Consider the following 27,289-nt stretch of genomic DNA (forward strand, 5'->3'; position numbering starts at 1 on the left):
GTCTCACTGTTTCCTTGTGTCTCCTCTGCCTGTTATATCCACCTACTGTCTACAGTCTTACACTTGGACTGTAAGTGTTCTGGGGCAGGGACTGTCTCTGTTATAGATTTCTACAGCACCCAGGCATCTAGAGCTACCGTAATACAAAGAATAGACAGGAGTGTCTGTAACCGTGCGTCCACTCATGCTTGCCCCACTCCCCTGCTCCCTTCAATTGTTTGCTCTGCCCAGTTGGCAAGACTGTACCTCCCACCAGAGCGCAAGCAGTATGGGGCAGGGATTTCTCTCCCTCTCTGTGCAGCACCCAACACAACTGGGGCCTGATCTCAGCTGGGGTCTCACTGTAATGTCAGGGTCAAAGAATAATCAATCCCTGCCTCCCATCATGCACTGGGCTTTAGTTCTGTCCATGGACCTACTGGGAAGTGCACCAGAGACCAGCCCCAGCCCAGCCTGGCTGCTCTGACGGGTCAAGGCTGAGAACAAAGTGCATTAACTCGATCCCAAGTGGGGAGCCCATAGCACTCACTGTGGGCACTGGAAACGTCTCTCTCGTGCCTGCAGGAGAACTCGCAGCGGGTCTGGGGGGCAGTGCCAGACCCATGGGAGGGGAGTCCACAGGGCAAGAGTGCAGCAGAGAAGGGCACTGTCTGCCTAGTTCCAGCAGGGGGTGCTGTCCCCAGGGTGGCATTTGAAATGGTCCCACTTTCGCCCTTACCTTCCTCGTCTCCACATCGAAGGGCTCCGGGGTGGGGGTCTTGGCTTTCTGGGGGTCCTCCTGAGGCTGGGAGAGTGCACGCGGGAGCAGCTGGGGCCTGGTGGCAGCGAAGTTCATCAGGGGATAGATCCCATTCCTGCCACAGAGACACAGTCAGGCGGAACCAGCCATGCCCATGCCCAGCTAGCAAGGGGCGAGGGAAGGGTCATGGCCCGGGGGAGCTGTGCTCCAGGAGGAGGAGAAGCCGGGCCATGTTGATGTGGGGGAGGCAGCAGGGCGCAAGCCCTTCCCCCCCACTCCAGACATGGCTGCCTTGGGGGCCCACGTGGTTCAGGGGCTGTGAACAGAACGGCCCCCACGGGGAGGGGGACAAATCAGGAACTGATCCAGAAACCACTCAGCAGAAAGGAAACATTTCTGCAAAAGCTTCCCTGCAGTGTTCGTGACACTGGCAGCTCCACGCACGAGGCATTGTCTGGCATCCAGTGGTCAGGACTGAACAAAACCAGCCACCCCACTGGTGCTTGCACTAGAGAGCCTTAGCTCAGGTCTCTGGACAGGCTGAGGCCCTGTCTGTCCGAGCCTCACTGGCAGCATATTATCCACGCATGGAGCTTCTGAACAGGCCTGGCTGAGGGATCCGTGGGACACCACCCAACCCCGGCTCACCTAACATCCTCCAGGAACTTGTCAAGCTCCAGGAAGGAGACTTCTGAGTATCTGGAAAAGAAACAGGAGGGAAGAGGTTAATGGGGACAGCAGGGCAAGGAGGGGCGGAGAAAGGGGCTGGGGGAGAGGTGGGGCAGTGACACTAGGAGCACCAAGCCATCTTTGCTGGGCGTGGAGGTTGCATGATTTCCTGCCCATCCACACTCCCTGCTGGGGCTGCCCCAAGATCCCCCTCCCCAGGGGTCTCACCTCCACTGCACTGCGGGCCGCCCCTCTCGTCGGATCTCCGCCATCACCATGTTCAGGTCCAGCTCCTTCGTCTTCTCCTCCACCACGTTCTCCGGCATCAGGTCTACAGCAAAGCCAAGAGAAGAACCTGTCAGCTGGGAGCTCTGCACAAACTCTCCCCACAGGTAGGGGCCTGAGCCTCCCCTTTCCCCAAGGAGGGCCCAGAGAGCCTCTCCCATGCCCTCAGCTGCGCTGGGGCAGGGATTTGGGCGGCTGCCTCTGGTGCAGCCCTGCTCAAGGCTCAGTCTAGTGCCAGGGTGCTGTGGCTAAGCGTCCCCGTTCCCCGTCCCCACTCACTCACACTGGTTGTTGATGAAGCAGTGCGCTGCCAGCAGTTTGAGGGAGTGGACCTCAAAGAGCACCTGGTGGAAGAGCAGATTATGGGCTGTCGGCCGCTTGTCCGGGTTGAGGAGCAGGCACCCCAGAATGAAGTCCTGAGAGGCAAAAGGGGGGGGCATGAGCCTGCGGCAATGCAGAGACCTCCCCCCCTGCAGCCCCACCACAGCGCCCGTCCCCTCCTCACGCCCAGGAGAGGCAATGAGTGCCCGTACTCTGAGGGCTCCAGTAGCCTTGTGCCAATGGGCAGCGTCACCAGAGGGCACTGCAGGGTGCACAGACTTTGGTGCAATGATCGTGGAATTCGTGGTACCCTTTTAAGGGGTCCTGTTGCAGCATGAGGCTGGGCTACCAGGAGCGCTGGCTCCTAACACGGCTGAGCAATGTGAGGGTGGAGGATGCAGGGGAAATTCAGCGGGGGGGGGGGGGGGGGGGGGGGCGTCGTCTAACAGCCTGTCAGAATCAGCACCTGAGAGCCCTTCCTCCTCGCTTACAGGCTAGGAGGCATCCAGGGGCTGAGGCGAGAGGATTCCAGACACAGCCAGACGGGGGAGCTGGAAATGCTTAATGACGGCCTGCAGAGGGGAAATGCTGGACGCGTGCCCTTTTCTGCTCCTCAGTGGAAAAGAATGGCTGGGGAGGCGCTCTGTGACCTCTCTGCTCTGCTTCTCTCTAGTACCCCTCCCCCCAAAAGGTTTGCTGCTTTATCACCATAGAGGAGTCAGGAATGACAGGTCCTGCCTCCCCTGTTTGCTGGAGGACTTCTGGGAAGAGCAGGAGGCAGGAGCAGGAGCTCTCAGCCCTCAGTGAGGGAGCATCTGAATCGCTAACAAAGAGCTTTGGATTTAACAGGGGTCAATAAAAGCCAACCAAAAGCACAACCTTAAACTGCCTGGCTGTCCTTCCCCCCAGTTCCTCTGGCTCCTCGCCCTTGGGATGAGTGAAGTCACAGTCCCACCAGCTCCAAAGTCAGACAGGTCAAATTCCAAGCAGGAAAACCAAGCTGATTCTCTATGCATACGGACCACCCCCTTCACAGCCCCTTTCTCCATTAAAAGGGCATAAGCCCCAGGTGTTTGTGGCCTTTTCCGGGTCACCTTTAAAGACAGAACAACAGGGCGTGTGCTGTGCCCTGACTTGGACACAGGGATTTAAGGCCTGTCCCTACCCTGAACCTGAAAGAGCAGTGTAAACACTCAGGGGAAAGGCTGGGAGCCCATTACAACTGCACAGGTGCTGCTGCTGTGTCCCGGGGGACTTCTTACTCTGGAATGTTCCAGGATTTTCCTTCCACTACATCCCTGCTAGTACAGAGCAGCCACCTTTGAGTGGGGGCTGCCATTCCACTAGCATAGGGGAAACCCAGCAGAAGTCATAGAGCCCCGAGCCGGAAAAACCCCAATAGATGTCTGAGGGATCCAGGCAGGGACATGAGAAGGGCCATGCTGGGTTAGACAAATAGTCCACCTAGCCCAGTATCCTGTCTCTGATAATGGCTGGTGCTAGATGCTTCTGGCAGTTGGAGGTTTAGGGACACCCAGAGCATGGGGTTGCGTCCCTGCCCATCCTGGCTAATAGCCATTGATGGACCTATCCTTCATAAACTTATCTAGTTCTTTTTTGAACCCTGGTATTGTCTTGGCCTTCACAACATCCTCTGGCAAGGAGTTCCACAGCTTGACTGTGTGAAGAAATACTTCCTTGTGTTTGTTTTAAACCTGCTGCCTGTTAATTTCCATTGGATGACCCCTGATTCTTGTGTTATGTGAAGGGGTAAATAATACTTCCTTATTCATTTTCTCTACAGCATTCATGGTTTATAGAACTCTATCATATCCCCTGTTAATTGTCTCATTTTTAAAATGGAAGTCCCAGTCTTTTTACTCTCTCCTTCTGTAGAAGTTGTTTCATACCCCTAATCATTTTCATTGTCCTTCTCTGCATTTTTTCCCATTCCAATATATCTTTCTTGAGATGGGGCGACCAGAACTGCATGCAATATTGAAGATGTGGGCATACCATGGATTTATATAGTGGCATTATGATATTTTCTGTCTTATTATCTATCCCTTTCCTAATGATTCCCAACATTCTGTTCGCTTTTCTGACTGCCGCTGCACATTGAGTGGATGATTTCAGAGAGCTATCCATACTGACTCCAAGTTCTCTTTCTTGAGTGATAACAGCTAAATTAGACCCCATCATTTTGTATGTATAGTTGGGATTATTGTTTCCAGTGTGCATTACTTTGCACCTATCAACATTGAATTTCATCTGCCATTTTGTTGCCCAGTCCCTGAGTATCCCTTTTGTGAGATCCCTTTGTAACTCTTCACAGTCAGCTTTGGACTTAACTATCTTGAGTAGTTTTGTATCATCTGCAAATTTTGCCACTTCATTATTCACCCCCTTTTTCCAGATCATTTATGAATATGTTGAACAGCACCGGTCCCAGTACAGATCCTTGGGGCATCCTGCTATTTACTTCTCTCCATTTTGAAAACTAACCATTCCTACCCTGTTTCCTATCTTTCAACCTATTACTGATCCATGAAAGGACCTTCCCTCTTATCCCATGACTCCTTGCTTTGCTTAGGAGCCTTTGGTGAGGGACCTTGTCAAAGGCTTTCTGAAAGTCCAAGTACACTATATCCACTGGATTCCCCTTGTCCACATGTGTGTTGAAACCCTCAAAGAATTCTAATAAATTTGTGAGGCATGATTTCCCTTTACAAAAGCCGTGTTGACTCTTCCCCAACATATTGTGTTTATCTACATGTCTAATAATTTTGTTCTTTACTATAGTTTCAAGCAGTTTACCTGGTACTGAAGTTAGGCTTACTGGTCTCTCATTCCCAGGAGCCTTTTTTAAAAAATTGGCATTACATTAGCTACTCTCCAGTCATCTGGTACAGAGGCTGATTTAAGTGATAGGTTTCACACCACAGTTAGTAAGTTCTGCATTTTCATATTAGAGTTCCTTCAGAACTGTTGGGTGAATACCATCTGGTCCTGATGATAAATTAAACAATAATAAATCAATTTGTTCCCAAACCTCTTCTATTGAGACCTCAATCTGGGACAGTTCCTCAGATTGGCCACCTAAAAAGAATGGCTCAGGTGTGGGGATCTCCCTCATATCCTCTGTAGTGAAGACCAATGAAAAGAATTCACTTAGCTTCTCCACAATGGCCTTATCTTTTTTGAGTGCACCTTTAGCTCCTCAATTGTCCAGTGGCTCAACCGACTGTTAGGCAGGCTTCCTGCTTCTGATGTATTTAAAAAAAAATTGCTGTTAGTTTTTGTGTCCTTAGCTAGTTGCTCTTCAAATTCTTTTTTGGCCTGCCTTATTATACTTGACTTGACAGAGTTTCTGCTCCTTTCTATTTTCCTCACTAGGATTTGACTTACAATTTTTAAAGGATGACTTTTTGCCTCTAACTGCCTCTTTTACTCTGCTGTTTAGCTATGATGGCATTTTTTGGTCCTCTTACTGTTTTTATTTGGGGTACAGATTTAGTTTGAGCTTCTATTATGTGTTTTAAATAATCTCCATGCAGTTTGCAGGCATTTCACCCTTATGACTCTTCCTTTTAATTTCCAGGTAACTAGCCTCCTCATTTTTGTGAAGTTCTCCTTTTTGAAGTTAATGCTACTGTAGTGGGTTTCTTTGGCATTTCCCCCACCCCCCAAGGATGTTAAATTTAATTATGTTATGGTTGCTATTACCAAGCAGTTCAGCTGCATTCACCTCTTGGACCAGAACTTTGATCTATTTAGGATTAAATCAAGAATTGCCTCTCCCCTTGTGGGTTCCAGGACAAGCTGCTTCAAGAAGTAGTCATTTATGCTGTCTAGAAATTTTATTTTTGCATCCCATCCTGAGGTGACATGTACCCAATCAATTTGAGGGTAGTTTATTATTATTATTGTTATTGCATTTTCTCCCTTGGTAGCCTTTCTGATCTCCCTGAGCATTTCACAATCACCCTCACCATCCTGGCCAAGTGGTCAGTAGTATATTCCTTCTGCTATACTCTTATTATTCAAACATGGAATTTCTATCCATAGAGATTCTATGGTACAGTTTGATTCATTAAAGATTTTTACTAATTTGACTCCATGCTTTCTTTCACATATAGTGCAATGCCTCCACCAGCGCAACCTACTCTGTCATTCCTGTATATTTTGTACCCTGGTATTACCGCGCTCAGCTGGAGTATTGTGTCCAGTTCTGGGCACCACATTTCAGGAAAGATGTGGCCAAATTGGAGAAAGTCCAGAGAAGAGCAACAAAAATGATCACTGGACTAGAAAACATGACCTATGAGGGAAGAGTGAAAAAATTGGGTTTGTTTAGTCTGGAGAAGAGAAGACCGAGAGGGGACATGATAACAGTTTTCAAGTACATAAAAGGTTGGTATACAGAGGAGGGAGAAAAAATTGTTCTCCTTAACCTCCGAGGATAGGACAAGAAGCAATGGGCTTAAATTGCAGCAAGGGTGGTTTATGTTGAACATTAGGAAAAACTTCCTATCAGGGTAGTTAAGCATTGGAATAAATTGCCCAGAGAGGTTATGGAATCTCCATCATGGGAGGTTTTTAAAAGCAGGTTAGACAAACACCTTGCAGGGATGGTCTAGATAATACTTAATCCTGGCATGAGTGTGGGGGACTGGACTAGAAGACCTCTCGAGGTCCCTTCCAGTCCTACAATTTTATTTCCCATTGATTATCCTCATTCCACCAAGTTTCTGCAATGGCTTTTATATTAATATTCTCATTTAATGCCAGTCACTTTAGTTCACCCATCTTAGTATTTAGACTTCTAGCATTTATATATTTTGTCAATATTCATGTGTTATATTTAAATGGGACACTTGTATGTTTGACTGTTCCTCACTAGCTCCTTCCTGGACTTTACTAACTTCTTTCCTATACTCTTTACTAGGATACAGAGTTTCCCCTTTGATAAACTCATCCCTAAAAGATGTCTCTGCTCGAACCACGTGCTCCTCTGCACCTGCCAGCTTTCCTCCTGTCCTTAATTTAAAACATCCTCTACAACCTTTTTAATATTACGTGCCAGCAATCTGGTTCCATTTTGGTTTACGTAGAGCCCATCCTTCCTGTATAGGCTCCTCCTTTCCCAAAACGTTCCCCAGTTCCTAATGAACCTAAAACCCTCCTCCCTGCACCAATGTCTCATCCGCACATTGAGACCCAGTAGTTCTGCCTGTCTAATGGCCCTGTGCGTGGAACTGGAAACATTTCAGGTCCTGGACTTTAATCTCTTACTTATCAGCCTAAAGTTGGTCTCCAGCATCTCTCTCCTAGCCTCCAGACCTGCCCCATAGAGCTTGGGGACTCTAGATATAATCTCCCTCCATTCAGAGGGTTGGGCTGGAGGGAGATTGGCCCAATGGGGGGACCTGGAGACCCATGGACCCTGAGAAGGAGACTGGAGTGGGGATTGGGAGCCCCGTAGTTCCTGAGAGGGAGATTAGGACTGCGAGGGCGTGTGTGTGGGGGGGGGGATTCTGAAGCCCTGCAGAGCCTGAGAAGGAAATTGAGATGGGGGGAGCCCCAAGCCCCATAACAGGTGACTGGGGGGAGCCCTGAGCCCATCAGCAGGTGGGGCATTGTGGCTAGGCCTCTTTGCAATGTCCTTGGTGTTTCCTGGCGGGGCTCGGCCCGCCTCGCTCACCCGCATGTTGGGATCATCCAAGGAGTGCCTTGCCCGAGCAATCGCCTCCTCGGAGACTCGGCTGTCCCCATTGGACTGGATCTCCAGCACCGCCATCTGCAGGGGAGATCAGAACTTAGCCCCAGCCACAGCACAGCCCAGCTAGGCTGGCCAAGCCGCAGCCCCTCTGCTCTCACTAGGGAGCTCCTACTCAGACATTCCCTGGGCAGGGGGACGCTGCTCTGGTGCCCCTCTGGTGGGACGGAAACAGGTGTCAGGCCAGGCCAGTGACGGTCTCTCAGGCCTGACGTCTGGGTTCCCCCTAGCTCCACACAAGCTGTAGTCATAATGAACAGGTTGGATTATGAACAGGAGGCTGCCAGGCAACTCTCCAACACCACATTCTACAGGTCACTGTCCTCCGATCCCACTGAGGAGTACCAAAAGAAACTACACCATCTGCTCCAGAAACTCCCAGCTCCAGCACGGGAACAAATCTACACAGACACACCCCTATAGCCCCAACCAGGGGTATTCTATCTGCTACCCAAGATCCATAAACCTGGAAACCCTGGACGCCCCATCATCTCAGGTATTGGCACTCTTACAGCAGGATTATCTATTTGGACTCTCGCCTCAGACCCTATGCTACCAGCACTCCCAGCTATCTTCGAGACACCACCGACTTCCTGAGGAAACTACAATGCACTGGTGATCTTCCTGAAAACACCATCCTGGCCACCATGGCTGTAGAAGCTCTTTACACCAATATTCCACATGAGGATGGACTACAAGCTGTCAGGAAAAGTATCCCTGATGAGGCCACAGCACGCCTGGTGGCTGAGCTTTGTGACTTTGTCCTCACCCACAACCATTTCAGATTTGGGAACAACATATACCTTCAAGTCAGTGGCACTGCTATGGGTACCCGCATGGCCCCACAGTATGCCAACATTTTTTTGGCTGACTTAGAACAACGCTTCCTCAGCTCTCGTTCCCTAGCGCCCCTCCTCTACTTCCGCTACATTGATGACATCTTCATCATATGGACTCACGGGAAGGAGGCCCTTGAAGAATTCCACCAGGATTTCAACAGTTTCCACCCCACCATCAACCTCAGCCTGGACCAGTCTACACAAGAGATCCACTTCCTGGACACTACAGTGCAAATAACTGATGGTCACAAAAACACCACCCTATACCGGAAACCTGCTGACGCTACATGCCTCCAGCTTCCATCCAGGACACATCACACGATCCATTGTCTACAGCCAAGCCCTAAGATACAACCGAATTTGCTCCAATCCTTCAGACAGAGACCTACAAGATCTTTATCAACCATTCTTAAAACTACAATACTCACCTGGGGAAGTGAGGAAAAGATTGACAGAGCGAGACGGGTACCCAGAAGTCACCTACACAGGACAGGCCCAACAAGGAAAATAACAGAACACCACTGGCCATCACATACAGCCCCCAGCTAAAACCTCTCCAGCGCATCATCAATGATCTACAACCTATTCTGGAAAACGATCCCTCATTCTCACAGACCTTCGGAGGCAGGCCAGTCCTCGCTTACAGACAACCCCCCAACCTGAAGCAAATACTCACCAGCAACTATACACCACACCACAGAAACACTAACCCAGGACCCAATCCCTTTAACAAACCCCGTTGCCTACTCTGTCCTCATATCTATTCTAGCGACACCATCAGTGGACCCAACCACACCAGCCACACCATCAGGGGCTCATTCACCTGCACATCTACTAATGTGATATATGTCATCATATGCCAGCAATGCCCTTTGCCATGTACATTGGCCAAACCGGTCAGTCTTTACGTAAAAGAATAAATGGACACAAATCAGACATCAGGAATGGTAACATACAAAAGCCAGTAGGAGAACACTTCAATCTCCCTGGACATTCAATAACAGATTTTAAAATAGCCATCCTTCAACAAAAAACTTCAAAAACAGACTTCAAAGAGAAATTGCAGAGCGACAATTCATTGAACAGGGACTAGGAGTGGCTGGCTCACTACAAAAGCAATTTTCCCTCTCTTGGTGTTGACACCTCCTCATCAATTACTGGGAGTGGACCACATCCACCCTGATTGAATTGGCCTTGTCAACACTGGTTCTCCACTTATAGGGTAACTCCCTTCTCTTCATGAATCAGTATATTTATGTCTGCATCTGTAATTCTCACTCCATGCATCTGAAGAAGTGGTTTTTTTACCCCGAAAGCTTATGCCCAAATAAATCTGTTAGTCTTTAAGGTGCCACCGGACTCCTTGTTGTTTTTGTGGATACAAACTAACACGGCTACCCCCGATACTATTTCCACTCAGGGCTCCAGGGCCTCTCTCCACCCCATTGTGGGGAGGATGAAGCACTCGATCCTGAAGCTGGCTTGTGGGTCCTGCCCAGAGGGACCGGTGTCAGGGGGTGGGGCTGCAGTGGGAGGGACTGGCAGCCCTGCTCCCTGGGGCCCCGAGCTCACCAGTACAGGCAGCAGTGGATAGCCACTCCCTGGATACATCCCCTGGGGAGGGTAGCAGTGCAAGTCCCCCTTGTGAGCAGCTTCTCCCACTGGCCAAGGGAAACCTCACACCCATGTGTGTAACAGGCCCTGAGGGGTAAAACCAGTATCAGCCGTGCCCTCGGGCCAGGCAGGGCCTCAGCAGGAGGCGGATTCAGTCTGGACAGAGGTGGCTGAGGGAGGCATCTCACTCTGGGAAGGGGAGTCATAAGTGGGTGGGGCCAGTTCTCCCACTGCTCCCCAAGGAGGGTAGCCGGGGCAGCAAGAAATGGTCACCCCAGGAGCAGAGCCTCCGTCACAGCAATGGGGGACGGCAGGTCCGCAGAGCCTTCATCGGAGAAGAGAGGGCCTAGAGCTGCCCTCACAGGGGCAAGTGGAGGGCACCCAGACTCCATTCGGCAGGGAGCTCCTTGGCTGAGCTGAGATCCCCTTGCTCCTGCAGGGCCAGGGGAATGAATTCACCCTGCCCCAAGCCCCAAGGGAGACAACCCTTCGGGGAGTTCCTGGGATCTGTATTGGGGTCTCCTTGCTCCTACCTCCAGGGCGCACATTCCAAAGGAGAAAATGTCCACAGCTGTCCCGTCAGCTACATCTGCAAAACCAAACCAGACTGGTGTTCCAATCCACCACCACTTCTAGGAACACCCCAATACACACCTGCCCTATGCCACACACATACACATACCCCCCTCTGCCCCATGCATCACCATGCCCCCCGCACCTTCCCCATTTCCCCCTCCCCCATGAATCTGCCCCATGGCCCCCTTTTCCGCCCTACACACCTGCCCCATGCCCCTCCCCAATACCTACTCCATGCCACCCCTCTGCCCTCCCACTGCAGAGGGGATCCGAACTTACGGCCATACTCCGGGGGGAAGAAATGCAAGTTGCGCTGCTCCTCTCTCTCAATCCTGATGGGGCTTCGGAGATCGTCAGGGATGGCTGCGTGAGGGGGACAGAACATTCAGAGTCAGAAACCCCCTAGCCCACAGCTTGTCCCCCAGACTGTGTTCAAAGACCTAGATCCAGGGAGCGAACAGGAGATTGCAGGGGTCTCTGCATTTGCTTCTAACTACAGCCTGCCCAGCTCCCAGGCAGTCAGAGCCCCCACGGCTCCTGCTCCCTTAGAGAGATTCCTCTCCTGTATCCGCAGGGGCAGAAAGGTCCCTGACAGGAAAACCAACTCTCACAGGGAAGAAGATCTTCCCCAAAGGCCTTCAGAGAGCTCCCTCCACACACAGTATCAGCACAGGCCCCTAGTGTCTGTTGTGCTTAATGGACCTAAACACTTAACCCCAATTGTAAGATCAAATGCAAAAGGTATGTGCCAGTTCATAAAATGTCGCAATAACCCACTGTGACATTCTATCCCCTGGGGGAGCGTGCTGTCTCCCCCATATTCCTCATTTTCATATAATCCTGATCTTACGTATAAAGCATGCCTTGTAAGGTATCAGGGGAAAGGTTATGATCTGCTGAAAGTCAGTTCTCTATCCATATATGTATATCATTAATGCATATGAGAATTGTGTTGTATAGTTGTCACTAAAACATGCTGTAAGTTGGGGGAATCATCCAGATATTAGCTCCCCAGAGGCAACTGCAAGGAAAGTAACCAACGCCCAGGCAGGGTGTCAAACAGCCCATCAGCAGCCATTGTCCAGCAAAAAGCAACAAAGAGTCCTGTGGCACCTTATAGACTAACAGACGTATTGGTGCATAAGCTTTCGTGGGTGAATAATCACTTCGTCAGATGCATGTAGTGGAAGTTTCCAGAGGCAGGTATAAATATGTAGGCAAGAATCAGTCTAGAGATAACGAGGTTAGTTCAATCAGGGAGGATGAGGCCCTCTTCTAGCAGTTGAGGTGTGAACACCAAGGGAGGAGAAACTGCTTTTGTAGTTGGCTAGCCATTCAGTCTTTGTTTAATCCTGAGCTGATGGTGTCAAATTTGCAAATGAACTGAAGCTCAGCAGTTTCTCTTTCCTGAAGTTTTTTTGCTGCAGGATGGCTACCTTTAAATCTGCTATTGTGTGTCCAGGGAGATTGAAGTGTTCTCCTACAGGTACATAGCAGAGGGGCATTGCTGGCACATGATGGCGTATATTACATTGGTGGACGTGCAGGTGAATGAACCGGTGATGTTGTGGCTGATCTGGTTAGGTCCTGTGATGGTGTCGCTGGTGTAGATATGTGGGCAGAGTTGGCATCGAGGTTTGTTGCATGGATTGGTTCCTGAGTAAGAGTTGTTATGGTGCGGTGTGTGGTTGCTGGTGAGAATATGCTTAAGGTTGGCGGGTTGTCTGTGGGCGAGGACTGGCCTGCCTCCCAAGGTCTGTGAAAGCAAGGGATCGTTGTCCAGGATGGGTTGTAGATCACTGATGATGCGTTGGAGAGGTTTAAGCTGAGGACTGTAGGTGATGGCCAGTGGAGTTCTGTTGGTTTCTTTCTTGGGCTTGTCTTGCAGTAGGAGGCTTCTGGGTACACGTCTGGCTCTGTTGATATGTTTCCTTATTTCCTCCTGCGGGTATCGCAATTTTGAGAATGCTTGGTGAAGATCTTGTAGGTGTTGGTCTCTGTCTGAGGGGTTGGAGCAAATGCAGTTGTACCTCAGCGCTTGGCTGTAGACGATGGATCGTGTGGTATATCCAGGATGGAAGCTGGAGGCATGAAGGTAGGCATAGCGGTCAGTGGGTTTTCGGTATAGGGTGGTGTTAATGTGACCATCACTTATTTGTACCGTGGTGTCTAGGAAGTGGACCTCCCGTGTAGATTGGTCCAGGCTGAGGTTGATGGTGGGGTGGAAGCTGTTGTCCAGCAAGGGAACTACAATGCAATGACTCACCTGCATGAGGCCACAACAGGGGAATTGCTCAACCTTGCTTGGAGAGACTCAGCCTATGTCAACACTAGAAACTTCAAAGCGCTGCCACAGGAGTGCCAGGGGGGTGATTTTTCACCCCCCTGAGCCACCAAGTTAGAGCGCTATAAAATGTAAGTGTAGACAAGCCCTAAGTAATGCTCACTTGACTCTGAGGGTGGGGGGGCAAAGCCAAGAGGGAAGAAAGGACATGATAAAAGGGAGAGACGTTTGCCACGCTCTAGCTCTCTCTTCCACCTAAATCTACAGACATCACAGCAAGCGACTGAAGTGCTGATCAAAGGGGAGAGCCTGGCTGAAGGGCAACCAGACAGCCTGTGGTGAGAAGCATCTAAGTTTGTAAGGACATTGAAAGTGTTACGATCAGCTTAGAATGCGTTTTGCTTTTATTTCATTTGACCAAATCTGACTTGTTATGCTTTGACTTATAATCACTTAAAATCTATCTTTGTAGTTAATAAATGTGTTTGTTTATTCTACCTGAAGCAGTGCGTTTGGTTTGAAGCGTGTCAGAGACTCCCCTTGGGATAACAAGCCTGGTACAGATCAATTTCTTTGTTAAATTGACAAACCCATATAAGCTTGCAGCATCCAGTGGGCATAACTGGACACTGCAAGACGGAGGTTCCTAGGGTTGTGTCTGGGACCGGAGATATTGGCTAGTGTCATTTGGTTGCACAATCCAAGGAGCAGCTTACATGCCAGAGGCTGTGCGTGACCAGCCCAGGAGTGGGGGTTCTCACAGCAGAGCAGGGTAAGGCTGGCTCCCAGAGTCGAGGATTGGAATGACCTAGCAGATCACCAGTCCAGATAACACCAGAGGGGAACATCACAGTGGCGCAGCGAGCAGGGTGTATGTACGGCTTGTTACTCTGAGTGAAGTTCACACTTTAAGCACTCAAGTATCAGAGGGGTAGCCGTGTTAGTCTGAATCTGTAAAAAGCAACAGAGGGTCCTGTGGCACCTTTAAGACTAACAGAAGTATTGGGAGCATAAGCTTTCGTGGGTAAGAACCTCACTTCTTCAGATGCAAGAAGTGAGGTTCTTACCCACGAAAGCTTATGCTCCCAATACTTCTGTTAGTCTTAAAGGTGCCACAGTACCCTCTGTTACTTTAAGCACTGATATTTGTGATTTTAAGTGAGTCTTAAATGCAGTGGCTAAGAACAGTCAGGAGGAGGTCACCCGTTTTGTTATTTTCTGTTTGTTTATTTCGGGTGAGGGAAATAAGCACAAGAAAGCAGAAAAATGAGTACCAGTGAGGCAGCTACAAAACTAGAGCTGGCCAGACTGGAAGTGGAAGAGAAGGAAAAGGACTGCGAGTTTCAAATGTGGCAGGCAGAAATGAGGCTCAAAGAAGAGGAGACTGCTCACAGAAGGGCCATGGAAGAAAAAGAAAGAGAGAGAGAGCGAAAACACCAACTGGACCTGCTAGAGAAGCAGAACCGGAACCCCCCGACCCCCAAAACTCCCATCACTCCAAAAATCCACCAGTGGGAACACTTATGTCCTACATACAGTGAGGAGGACAATATTGCTGAATATCTGACTACCTTTGAAAGGCTGTGTGTAATATATGAAATCCCTGATGATGAGAGAGTTCCTACCCTGATTGCGAAATTAACTGGTAAAGCTTGAAATGTATTCAATGGAATGCCTATTGAAAATGCTTTAGACGACTGTAAATTTAAAGATACTGTTTTGTGAAGTCTTCAGTTTACCCCTTAAATATATAGAGTTAAATTTAGGAATCTCAAGAGGGATATTGATATGAGTAATGGGGAATATGTAAACAAAATGAAAGATTTGTTGGGAAAATGGGTGAGGGGTAGAGAGGTGGCAAGTTTTGAGGGAATGTTGGATCTTGTTGCTCAAGAGCATTTCCTAAGCATATGTAAGGCTGATGTAAAGCAGTGTCTATTGGACAAAGATGTAAAGTCTGTGGATGAGATGGCTTTTTTAGCTGATGCCTTTGAACAGAATCAGGTGTCTATTGAGGGCAGGCCACAGAAAGAGGGGTTTAAAACTGGTGGGAAGGGAGGATCCCATTTTGCCCCTAGGAAGAGAGAAGGAGGCTGGAAGCCTAAACATTCTCTTACGCAAAAACATTCCTCTACTGGTAATTCCTATCACAAATCTCCTGTAAAAGCAGAAGAGCCCACAAGGTGTTATCAGTGTTTTTCCACTGATCACCTGAGGAATAAATGCCCTGTGCTAGGAGGAAGCAGGCAAACAATAGCTCATGTTAGTTCTGCTGTCCTCAACACAGAAACCCTGCAAGCAATTGAAACCTATCATATTGGTTCTGTGAGGTTAGCCTCTGCAGAACCAGATATGGAGATTGTTAAGGCTGTCCAAATTAATGGCAGGGAATACTTGGGGCAGAGGGATACAGGGGCCCAGATCTCTCTGGTTAAGCAGAGTGATGGTCCCAAAGGCCAGTATGTTGCCTGGCCAAATGGCAGAGATTGTGGGGGTGGGCGAAAGCAGATTCCTCATATCACTAGCTAAAATCCATGTGGTTTGGGAAGGTTTGGAAAGTGTTTTGACTGTGGGGGTAATGGAACACTTCCTAGTCGACCTGCTCCTTGGTAATGATTTTTTCCGTGTAGCTCAGGTTAAAGTATTTGCCTGCAGCAGGAGGGAGTGTTATGCTGGGATCCAAGAGGGAAAGGGGAAGGTCTCAGGAACTGGGAGAGAGTCTCCTTGATTCTTCTGCACTGGGGGAAGCCACATGCTTCCAGGGGGGAGGGTGGTTGAGACCAACTCCTGCACTGCAGATGGAGGCAACACCACCTCAGGAAGGGATGGGGGTGTGATGCCTGCCAGGGAGAGAACTGTCCAGGTTGTTAACCGCCAGCAGGTTGCAGCTGAACCAGAGTTCTGCAGCTGAACAAAAGATAGAACCCTCCCTAGGGAGCACAGAGAAATGTGTCTTAGGAAGGGGCCCAGAGGAGGAAACTGGGGAAGGAATAGTGCGGGTACAGGAATGTCTCCTCACCAGTCACTTGGGGCAGGAGGCCCAGGACACTAGGAGGATGGCTGGGTCAGCATCTGTGCACCCAGGCACTCAGCCTGTGACCCAGGTTTTGAGAAGGAACTGTGTACCTGACCTCCTGGAGGGGAGCAGTCACACAGCTAACTTCTCAGAGACAGAGAAAGGGGTGACGGAGGGTACCCCAATCCAGGTCCCATTTTTCAGGATGCTATTTCTGATAAGTATCAGAGGGGTAGCCGTGTTAGTCTGGATCTGTAAAAAAGCAACAAAGAATCCTGTGGCACCTTATAGACTAACAGATGTATTGGAGCATAACCTTTCGTGGGTGAATATACACTTCATCAGACGCGAAGTGGGTATTCACCCACAAAAGCTTATTTCTGATAAGTTTATGGAAAGTAACTATGTCTCTTTACATCACGATGCAGCTCCAACGCTTGTCATAGCAGAGGAGTTGGGACCAGGAAATTGCCAGGTGGTAATTTGTGAGAATGCAAATGGCCCAACTGGCAGAGAAGGGGGTGTTTTCCCCAAGGCTGGTGAGACACAGAGAGCAGTTATGGGAAAGCTGCTGGAAAAAGGTGCATCTGATCAAAGGGTAAACACACCTAGCCCAGAGAGCACAGATCACAGCCCTCCAGGGGGCAGGGAAGGACCCAGTGCTGGGAGTGGGAAACACAGGGTAACCCCAAAAGGGGAGCTGGATTTTCTGCATATGTACACTCCTGGGGTTAGGCGACCACTCCCCAAAGGACCAGCCAATGTGCAGGATCCCCCTGAACACCTATCTTGCCAGATCCTGCAGCACCAAAATTCCAGAAACATGATTAAATTAAGAGCCCACACAGAGGGGAACACTGGAGGGAAGGAAAAGCCAGTGACTGATTACATGGGTAAAGAACAAACTAACCTCACACCAGACTATCTGAACAGACGGCGTGGTATCATAAAGATACTTGTAAACGCCCATCTGAGATAAAAAAATTGGTATTAATGTTAAGTTTTGGGGATACGAATTTTGACACGGATGTTAAACCTTACAATAATGCTACTTTTCAATTAATACCTGTAAACAGGTTTAAAGCTTATCACAGCAGAGAAACCATAAAAACCTGGTTTGCTGTGTGTGGATGGGGAAACTGAGGCACACTGCCTCATTGCTTGACGGCTGGGTGCCAAGAGAACTATAACACAAACTGCCTTCGAGCTAATCAGTGACTAACCCTCTTGCAGTAAACTAAGGGGGGAGGTGTGACAGTCTATCCCTTGGGGGAGCGTGCTGTAACACCCATATTCCTCATTTTCATATAATCCTGATCTTACATATAAAGCATGCCTTGTAAGGTATCAGGGGAAAGGTTATGATCTGCTGAAAGTCAGTTCTCTATCCATATATGTATATCATTAATGCATATGAGAATTGTGTTGTATGGTTGTCACTAAAACATGCTGTAAGTTGGGGGAATCATCCAGATATTAGCTCCCCAGAGGCAACAGCAAGGAAAGTAACCAACGCCCAGGCAGGGTGTCAAACAGCCCATCAGCAGCCATTGTCCAGCAAGGGAGCTAGAATGTAATGACTCACCTGCATGAGGCCACAACAGGGAATTGCTCAACCTTGCTTGAAGAGATTCAGAAATGCTCACCTGACTCTGAAAGGGGGGGGAGAGGCAAAGCCAAGAGGGAAGAAAGGACATGATAAAAGGGAGAGATGTTTGCCATCCTCTCTCTCTCTCTTCCACCTACATCTACAGACATGACAGCAAGCGACTGAAGCGCTGATCAAAGGGGAGAGCCTGACTGAAGAGCAACCAGCCAGCCTGTGGTGAGAAGCATCTAAGTTTGTAAGGACATTGAAAGTATTACAATCAGATTAGAATGCATTTGGCTTTTATTTCATTTGACCAGATCTGCTTGTTGTGCTTTGACTTATAATCACTTAAAATCTATCTGTGTAGTTAATACATTTGTTTGTTTGTTCTCCCTGAAGCAGTGCATTTGGTTTGAAGCGTGCCAGAGACTCCCCTTGGGATAACAAGCCTGGTACATATCAATTTCTTTGTTAAATTGATGAACTCATATAAGCTTGCAGCATCCAGCGGGCATAAATGGACACTGCAAGACGGAGGTTCCTAGGGTTGTATCTGGGAGGGGAAATATTGGCTAGTGTCATTCGCTTGCAAGTAGCTGGGAGCAGCTTACATGCCAGAGGCTGTGCGTGAACAGCCCAGGAGTGGGGGTTCTCACAGCAGAGCAGCATAACGCTGGCTCCCAGAGTCAAGGATTGGAGTCGGGTGGCTCCAGGCACCAGCGCAGCAAGCGCGTGCCTGGGGCGGCAAGCCGCGGGGGGCGGCCTGTCGGTCGTTGTGAGGGCGGCAGGCAGGCGGCTTTTGGCAGCATGCCTGCGGGAGGTCCGCCGGTCCCGCAGCTTCGGCGGCAATTCGGCGGCGGGGACGCCAATGGTGCGGCACCGGCGGACCTCCCGCAAGCATGCCGCTGAAAGTCGCCTGCCTGCCATGCTTGGGGCACAAAAAACATAGAGCCACCCCTGATTGGAGTGACCTAGCAGATCACCGGCCCAGATAACACCAGAGGGGAACGTCACACCCATCACTTTTTGTCTACTTGGAAATTAACCATGGAAAACAAGTCAAGTTGTTTTCAACAGATGAATGATATGAACAAGTGCAAGAGAATCAGACAGAAACTGGATTAATCCAAGACAAAAAGGACCCACTGATATGATTCAAGGGCTGTTGAAATCATGCTTGCTAACAACAGAGGATGTGGAGCCAGAAATTGATGAACCAAAATTGCTGTGGTGGATATTAGGCCTAATTGGTGGACAAAATAATGATGGGATGGGCTATGCTGCCCCCTTTTGTCCTTTGGGGGCGGTTCTTAAAAGGAGATTTTGAAGAAAAAAAAAAAAACCCACCTCATCTCCCATCCCACCTTGTATCCCAATTCATCTTGTCTCACCTAGAGTTTCTATATTTCATGTTCCCAAAAAGCCGTGGGGGGGAGGGAACCGAGGGCTGTGTGTACTGGGAGGGGGCATTTGCCAGGGTGCCAGAGGGGGTGTTTGAGGGGGGGGTGTACTGGGGGTATTTGGGGGGTGCCAGAGGGGGTATTTGGGGGGTGCTGGAGGGATCTGTGTGTGTACTGGGAGGGGGCATTTGGAGGGGTGCTGGAAGGGGGTGTGAATACTAGAAGGGGATATTTGGGGGGGTGGGAGTGGGTACCTGGGGGATGCTGGAGGGGGCATGGGGGGGCTGGAGGGGGTGTGTGTGTGTGTGTATGTACTTGGAGGGAGTATTTGGGGAGTCGTGTGTGTGTGTACTGGGAGGGGGCATTTGGAGGGGTGCTGGAAGGGGGTGTGAGTACTAGAAGGGAATATTTGGGGGGGTGGGAGGGGGTACCTGGGGGATGCTGGAGGGGTATTGGGGGGGATGGAGGGGTGTGTGTGTACTGGGAGGGAGTATTTGGGGGGGGTGGGAGGGGGTACCTGGGGGATGCTGGAGGGGTATTGGGGGGGATGGAGGAGTGTGTGTGTACTGGGAGGGAGTATTTGGGGGGGGGTGGGAGTGGGTACCTGGGGGATGCTGGAGGGGTATTGGGGGGGATGGAGGGTTGTGTATGTACTGGGAGGGAGTATTTGGGGGGGGGGGGTACCTGGGGGATGCTGGAGGGGTATTGGGGGGGATGGAGGGGTGTGTATGTACTGGGAGGGAGTATTTGGGGGGGGGAGGGGGTACCTGGGGGATGCTGAAGGGGGATTGGGGGGGATGGAGGGGTGTGTGTGTACTAGAAGGGAATATTTGGGGCGGTGGGAGGGGGTACCTGGGGGATGCTGGAGGGGTATTGGGGGGGATGGAGGGGTGTGTGTGTACTGGGAGGGAGTATTTGGGGGGGGAGGGGGTACCTGGGGGATGCTGGAGGGGTATTGGGGGGGATGGAGGGGTGTGTGTGTACTAGAAGGGGATATTTGGGAGGGTGGGAGGGGGTACCTGGGGGATGCTGAAGGGGGATTGGGGGGGATGGAGGGGTGTGTATGTACTAGAAGGGAATATTTGGGGGGGTGGGAGGGGGTACCTGGGGGATGCTGGAGGGGTATTGGGGGGGATGGAGGGGTGTGTGTGTACTGGGAGGGAGTATTTGGGGGGGGGAGGGGGTACCTGGGGGATGCTGGAGGGGTATTGGGGGGGATGGAGGGGTGTGTGTGTACTAGAAGGGGATATTTGGGAGGGTGGGAGGGGGTACCTGGGGGATGCTGAAGGGGTATTGGGGGGGATGGAGGGGTGTGTGTGTACTAGAAGGGAATATTTGGGGGGGTTGGAGGGGGTACCTGGGGGATGCTGGAGGGGTATTGGGGGGGATGGAGGGGTGTGTGTGTACTGGGAGGGAGTATTTGGGGGGGGAGGGGGTACCTGGGGGATGCTGGAGGGGTATTGGGGGGGATGGAGGGGTGTGTATGTACTGGGAGGGAGTATTTGGGGGGGGAGGGGGTACCTGGGGGATGCTGGAGGGGTATTGGGGGGGATGGAGGGGTGTGTGTGTACTGGGAGGGAGTATTTGGGGGGTGGGAGGGGGTACCTGGGGGATGCTGAAGGGGTATTGGGGGGGATGGAGGGGTGTGTGTGTACTGGGAGGGAGTATTTGGGGGGGGGTACCTGGGGGATGCTGAAGGGGGATTGGGGGGGATGGAGGGGTGTGTGTGTACTGGGAGGGAGTATTTGGGGGGGGGAGGGGGTACCTGGGGGATGCTGGAGGGGTATTGGGGGGGATGGAGGGGTGTGTGTGTACTGGGAGGGAGTATTTGGGGGGGGGTACCTGGGGGATGCTGAAGGGGTATTGGGGGGGATGGAGGGGTGTGTGTGTACTGGGAGGGAGTATTTGGGGGGGGGAGGGGGTACCTGGGGGATGCTGGAGGGGTATTGGGGGGGATGGAGGGGTGTGTGTGTACTGGGAGGGAGTATTTGGGGGTGGGAGGGGGTACCTGGGGGATGCTGGAGGGGTATTGGGGGGGATGGAGGGGTGTGTGTGTACTAGAAGGGGATATTTGGGGGGGGCTGGAAGGGGGTACCTGGGGGATGCTGAAGGGGTATTGGGGGGGATGGAGGGGTGTGTGTGTACTGGGAGGGAGTATTTGGGGGGAGGGAGGGGGTACCTGGGGGATGCTGGAGGGGTATTGGGGGGGATGGAGGGGTGTGTGTGTACTGGGAGGGAGTATTTGGGGGGTGGGAGGGGGTACCTGGGGGATGCTGGAGGGGTATTGGGGGGGATGGAGGGGTGTGTGTGTACTAGAAGGGGATATTTGGGAGGGTGGGAGGGGGTACCTGGGGGATGCTGGAGGGGTATTGGGTGGGATGGAGGGGTGTGTGTGTACTGGGAGGGAGTATTTGGGGGGGGGTGGGAGGGGGTACCTGGGGGATGCTGGAGGGGTATTGGGGGGGATGGAGGGGTGTGTGTGTACTGGGAGGGAGTATTTGGGGGGGGGGAGGGGGTACCTGGGGGATGCTGAAGGGGTATTGGGGGGGATGGAGGGGTGTGTGTGTACTAGAAGGGGATATTTGGGAGGGTGGGAGGGGGTACCTGGGGGATGCTGGAGGGGTACCTGGGGCCTCACTCTCAAGGTGGGGGGCAGTGTCACTCCCTGCCATGGTGGCAGGGCGGCTGGCGCAGGCCCAGGACGCAGCACCAGCTCCTCCGTCAGTGCCTCCCTTTGGGCCTTTCCCCCTCCCCAGGGCTGGGCTGGGCCTGGGTAGGATCTGGCAGCTGCGGCTGCAGGGGAGGGACCAATCGGGGCATGGAGACGGCTCTTTCTGAGCTGCAACGTCTGCTTGCAAAACCCCAGACATTGCCTTTTATCCTAAAAATCCGCCCAGCCAGAGGATGGAGGATCCAAAAAGAGGTGGTGTCTGGGAACCCCTGGACGTAGGGTAACCCTAGTCTCAGCTCACCTTCCCCGAGCCCAGCCCAGACGGACGGAGCAGCCTGAAAGGCGTCCTTCTGCAGGGGAGGCCACCAGGCCTTGCTCTGCTTCTAGGAACTTTGTTTTTCACGGTGAGGTCTCAAAGTCATCAGGGCTCCATGACGCCCACACTCAGCCCTTTGGGGGACACCCAATTGCCAGCACCCCAAAGGCACGGGAGCTCCTGCTCGGTTCCCTTCCTATCAGGTTACTTTCTGCCCCCCCATCCCACCCCCACCCCCTCCTATCCCATCTCCCTCTCTCAGCGGCTCACCAGCCCCTGAAAGCCACAGCACTGCGTCGGCACCATGCAATGACCTGCCCACCAGCCCGCCCTGGCTAGGGAGAAAAGACCCAACCAAATGACATTTCTGATTGGAGTGGGAACCAGGGTCCAAGCACCAGGCTCTGTGGTCCACCCATGGCTGACCAGCCAGCCCGTGTTCCACAGACATAAGCCAGATTCCCCCCTTTGCTATCACAGAATCATATAGAACCATAGGGTTAGAAGGGACTGCAAGGGTCATCCAGTCTAACCCCCTGCCACAGTGCAGCATTTGTTGGGTTTAAGCTATCGCAGAGACACGGCTCCAGCCTCCTTTTGAAAACCTCCAGCCAAGGAGCTTCCACAACCTCCCTTTCCTACCTCTCCTCCAACTTGTATCAGTCTGTCTGTTAGAAACAGGGGAAGTGCAAACCCTTCCCACATCAGGACAGAGTAAAGTTAGCCCTTCCTTTTCATCAAGGAAAGATTATTCTGGAAATAAGATTCTCTGATATTTTACTTCCAAAAGGAGAGAGACTTTTTGATTGTTTTGCATAATCACTCAATTTCAGCTTCAATATGAAATGCTGGTTTAAATTTCTTGTTCTTTCTTGTGTTTGATCAAATAAACGTTCAGTTTTAGAATGAACACTTTGGGGTGTTTGGCAAGGAGCCGAGTAAAACCAAAGTCTCCGTAGAACTCCTCCCCCGAACCTGAATATCACTATTTTCATGTTGTACAGTGAAAACGTTCATAAACACCTCTAACTCTTCTGGCCCTTGAGATTAATACAACATGCCCCACCGTGGGGTCATGCCCATGGGGGGTCAGATGTGAGGAGAGGGACACTCAGGATCTAAAGCTGAAGGGATGGACAGGCTAGGAGAGATGACGGGGAGACACTCACCATTTGCAAATACCCTGTGCCAGACTGCAGGGCGGGAGCAGGTCCAGACCAGGAACAGCAGAGAGATGGCAGGAGGGAGACAGGCAGAAGGGAGATGTTAACTCCAAACCACAGCATTCAGTGATGCACCCAGATGCCTTCAGGTCACCCCCCTCACCCTCCCAGGCCAGAGCCACCCACCCACCCACCCTGCCTGCAGGTCACTCCCCTCACCCTCCCAGGCCAGAACCAGCCACCCACCCATCCACCCTGCCTGCAGTCACCCCCTCACCCACCCAGGCCAGAGCCAGCCACCCACCGACCCTGCCTGCAGGTCACCCCCCTCACCTGCCCAGACCAGAGCCAGCCACCCACCCACCCTGCCTGCAGGTCACCCCCCTCACCCTCCCAGGCCAGAGCCAGCCAGCCACCCACCCACCCTGCCTGCAGGTCACTCCCCTCACCCGCCCAGGCCAGAGCCAGCCAGCCACACCCCCAGCTACCTGAGGGACACCCCCCTCAGCCACCCGGGCCAGGGCCAGCCAGCCACCCAGCTGCCTATGGGTCACTCTCCCACCACCACCGGGGCCAGAGCCATCTAACGCACCTGCCTACAGAACACCCCATGCACCCACCCACTCGGCTCCCTGCTGGTCACATCCCCCCCACTCCCACCCAGACCAGAGGTCCCCCCAGACCTGGCTCCCTGTGGGTCACCTGTGACGGAGTCTTCACCTCACACAAGCCAGAAAAGACCAATTTACCTCACATGCTGTGCCTCCCTGGAGGGGCACCAGGGCCTGGTAAAGCCTAGCTGGAGATGAAGCCCAGCTGGGGAGGAGCTGGGACAGGATTATTAAGCTGATGTGGGAGCAGGAGGCAGCTGCAGAAAGGGAGTTGGTCAGGGACAAGGAGGAAGTCCAGGGGAGAGTTAGCCCTGGCCTCATGCCTTGGACTAGAGCAGTGTTTCTCCACCGGGGAGCCTGGGGGCCACGGGACAGGCTTGGGGGAGGAGGGGGTCGCAAGCAGGGCTGGCATTAGGGGCTAGGAAGCAGGGCAATTGCCTGGGGCCCCATGCCACAGGGGGCCCTGCAAAGCTAATTTATATGTTTCAGCCCCACGCCCCACAGGGCTGAAGCCCGAAGCCCGAAGCTTAAGGTAGGGGGTTGCAATTTTTTCTAGTAGGGAGTGACGATTTTTTTAAAGTCCACAGGGGGTCGCCAGCACAAAAAGACGAGAAACACTGGACTAGAGAATCTGGCAAGAGGCCGAGAGAGGCGAAGTAGCCACAGGGAGCAAGAGAAGCTGCAATGGCAAGCCCCGAGATAGACCAGGAGATAGAGAGGTGGGGTAGGAAGGAGCTCAGGGAAACAGCAACAAGGACTGAGACTGAGCAGGCCTGGACTGCTAGTCAAAGAGTCCCAGGGCTAGAACCTGGAGCTGTGGGTGGGCCCAGATTCCCCTACCAGCCAATGGGATACAACTGAGGTCTATAAAATCATAAACAGTATATGAAGAAAGTGAACAAGGAAGTGTTATTTATCCTTCACATAACACAAGAACCTAGGGTCACCCAGTGAAATTAACAGGCAGCTGGTTTAAAACAAACAAAAAAGTATTTCTTCACACACCACACAGTCAAGCTGTGGAACTCGCTGCCAGGGGATGTTGTGAAGGCCAAAAGTATAACTGGGTTCAAAAGAGAATTAGATAAGTTCATGGAGGATGGGTCCATCAATGGCTATTAGCCAAGATGGGCAGGGATGCAACCCCATGCTCTGGGGTCCCTAAATCTCTGACTGCCAGAAGTTGGGACTGTACCACAGGGAACGGATCACTTGATAAATTGTTCTGTTCACTCCCTCTGAAGCATCTGACACTGGCCACTGTCAAAAGAGAAGATACTGGGCTATATGGACCATTTGTCTGACTCACTACGGCTATTCTTATGTTCTTGCTCCATATATGCAGATGGATCATCCCCTCCACCTCAAAAAAAGCAAGAAGAGTAGAGACAGCATATTGTGCACCAGAATCAGGAATTAGTATATATAAAAGAATATCTGATTTTATAGCTGCCATGACAGCGGGACTAGTAGCAATAATGCCAGCGTTAATTTGTACATCCAGCAGCAGCAGCAGCCATTTTTTCTGAAGAAGTATCAAACCTCAGGGAATAAAAAGGGCGCCTCCGTATGTAGCAGTGATTTAATCAATGAAATGACATGCACCATGTAGCACTAGCCGGGATCCCCGTGCATGTCGAGGTAACGGGATGAAATGGCAGACAAAAGAGCTACAAACGTGGTAAAAAAACGGAAGGATTGCCACAGAAATATCCTTGAATAAACAGGAATTTGAAAACTTAGTACAGGAAAATTTAAAAGAGGAATGGCCAAAAATTTGGATCAATGGGAAAAAAAGGCATAAGACTTTCTGCGTTGTGCCCTAGAGTTGAGGATAACAACACGCCTCAGGGTCTGAGCAGGACAAATGAAGTAATTTTGTTTAGGGCACTAACTGGCCATTCTGGTTTAAACAAAAATCTTTTTCGAATACATGAAACACAAAGATGGACTATGGGAGCGTGGGAAAGGAGAGGAAACAGCTGATCACCTGTTATGGTACGCCAGGGCTTTGAGAAAGAAAAGGAAAAGCTTTTTGAGAAATGTCAATGGCTTACGGAAAGAAGTTACATGAGGTTATTAAGTACAAATATCAGGAAATGGGGGGTAGCATTAGAAAGGGGCAGAATGAGAGAATACAAACAGCTAGGTGTTTAGTAACTGGAGTTGGTGGCAGCTAGTGACCACCCAGCAAGTCTGTTTCGCTGGCTGGGAAGGGGGGGCAGAGAAAGGAGGAGGCTGCAGAGAAGGGGCCTACAGGCACTCGCTAGGAAGAACAGGAGCTGGTCAGGTACCAGGAGGAAGTCCAGGGAGAGTAAGCCCTGGGGCCCTGCCCTGGACTAGGGAGTCTGGCAAGAGGCCAGAGGGGTGAAGTAGCCATGGGGGCAGACGTGCACCAGAGCCACCCACTCAACCCCCTGAGTTCACATCTCTTAGCTGGGGGAAGCCTCTCCACACGGACCACGCACCCTGGCAGCAGAGGTGGGAAGGGGCCCTCTGCCCAGTACCTGAGCCGATCTTTATGAGGCCGTTGTGCTGGATGAAGACAGTGTCACTCGTCAGGTTGCCGTGGATGATGGGCGGATCGCAGGAATGCAGGAAGCTGTGGGAAGATCAGAGTCCCCCTGAAGTGTTACCAGCCTGCTGGGCACGACGTGGCAAGCCAGGCAACACAGAGGTGGAGAGGAGGCTCACCTGAGAGCAGAGAGGATCTGTGTGCACCAGCGCTTCCAGGCCTAGAGGAGAGATCAGAGCACCCCGTCAGATAGGGAAGCCCCATCACAGCCTGTCTAGTCCCCAGACAGCAGAGCAGGATCATTCCCTACAATCTGCTCCGCAGGGCTTTGTGTGAACATCCTCTGTGCCAGGCCCCCGTGCCCCTTCTCCCGCAGGGAGGGACCACTCGCTAGCAGCAGGGTCCCAGACATGGTCCCTTTGGAGAAGGCCTGTATCAAGCAGGAGGCCAGAGCACACAGATGGGCCATATTAGTCTCCCCTGCAGCAGCTATCTGAAAAAATACTAGCTAGGCTGAGAACCTAGCAGTCCATGATTCTTAACCGGAGGAACTGGGGGCCTGGGACAGCACTCAGAGAAAACAAGTGGCTTAAAACCCACGTGACTTGGTTCTTCTTTGGCCCCATCACCGGAGCATCACAGACCCCAGTGGATTTATCCTCACCACCAGGAAGGTATTACCCCCATGTCACAGGTCAGGAACTGAGGCACAGAGACAAGAGACTTGCCCATGCTCATACAACAAGTTATTGTCATAGAGGGAAAGAGAACCCAGGGCGTCTATGTCCCAGGCCAGTGCCATAACCACAAGCCCATTGTTCAGATTTGAAGGATTGGGGGTGGCCTCTTCCCTCTCCTGAAGTATAATGCTGTCTCCATGGGAACAGGTTTCAGAGTGGT

At 51.5% G+C, this 27,289-nt stretch overlaps 1 protein-coding gene across 3 annotated transcripts in view; it reads right to left on the minus strand.

The window, feature by feature from the left end:
- The window catches only part of NRBP2 (nuclear receptor binding protein 2), a 57,431-nt gene that overhangs the window by 10,875 nt on the left and 19,267 nt on the right, over nucleotides 1–27,289 (minus strand). For 2 of the 3 annotated variants that reach the window (XM_065399355.1, XM_065399353.1), the window contains exons 5-14: nucleotides 26,569–26,609; nucleotides 26,382–26,476; nucleotides 23,270–23,293; nucleotides 11,102–11,185; nucleotides 10,780–10,835; nucleotides 7,719–7,814; nucleotides 1,977–2,109; nucleotides 1,637–1,739; nucleotides 1,388–1,438; nucleotides 719–854 (exon numbers count right to left, since the gene is read on the minus strand). In XM_065399355.1, the coding sequence (XP_065255427.1) occupies nucleotides 719–854; nucleotides 1,388–1,438; nucleotides 1,637–1,739; nucleotides 1,977–2,109; nucleotides 7,719–7,814; nucleotides 10,780–10,835; nucleotides 11,102–11,185; nucleotides 23,270–23,293; nucleotides 26,382–26,476; nucleotides 26,569–26,609 (819 nt within the window). The remainder of the gene's footprint in view (nucleotides 1–718; nucleotides 855–1,387; nucleotides 1,439–1,636; nucleotides 1,740–1,976; nucleotides 2,110–7,718; nucleotides 7,815–10,779; nucleotides 10,836–11,101; nucleotides 11,186–23,269; nucleotides 23,294–26,381; nucleotides 26,477–26,568; nucleotides 26,610–27,289) is intronic. The other variant, XM_065399354.1, reaches the window with a different exon arrangement.

This window comes from Emys orbicularis, chromosome 2 (genome assembly GCF_028017835.1).
Source record: "Emys orbicularis isolate rEmyOrb1 chromosome 2, rEmyOrb1.hap1, whole genome shotgun sequence".
Taxonomy (NCBI): Eukaryota; Metazoa; Chordata; order Testudines; family Emydidae; genus Emys; species Emys orbicularis.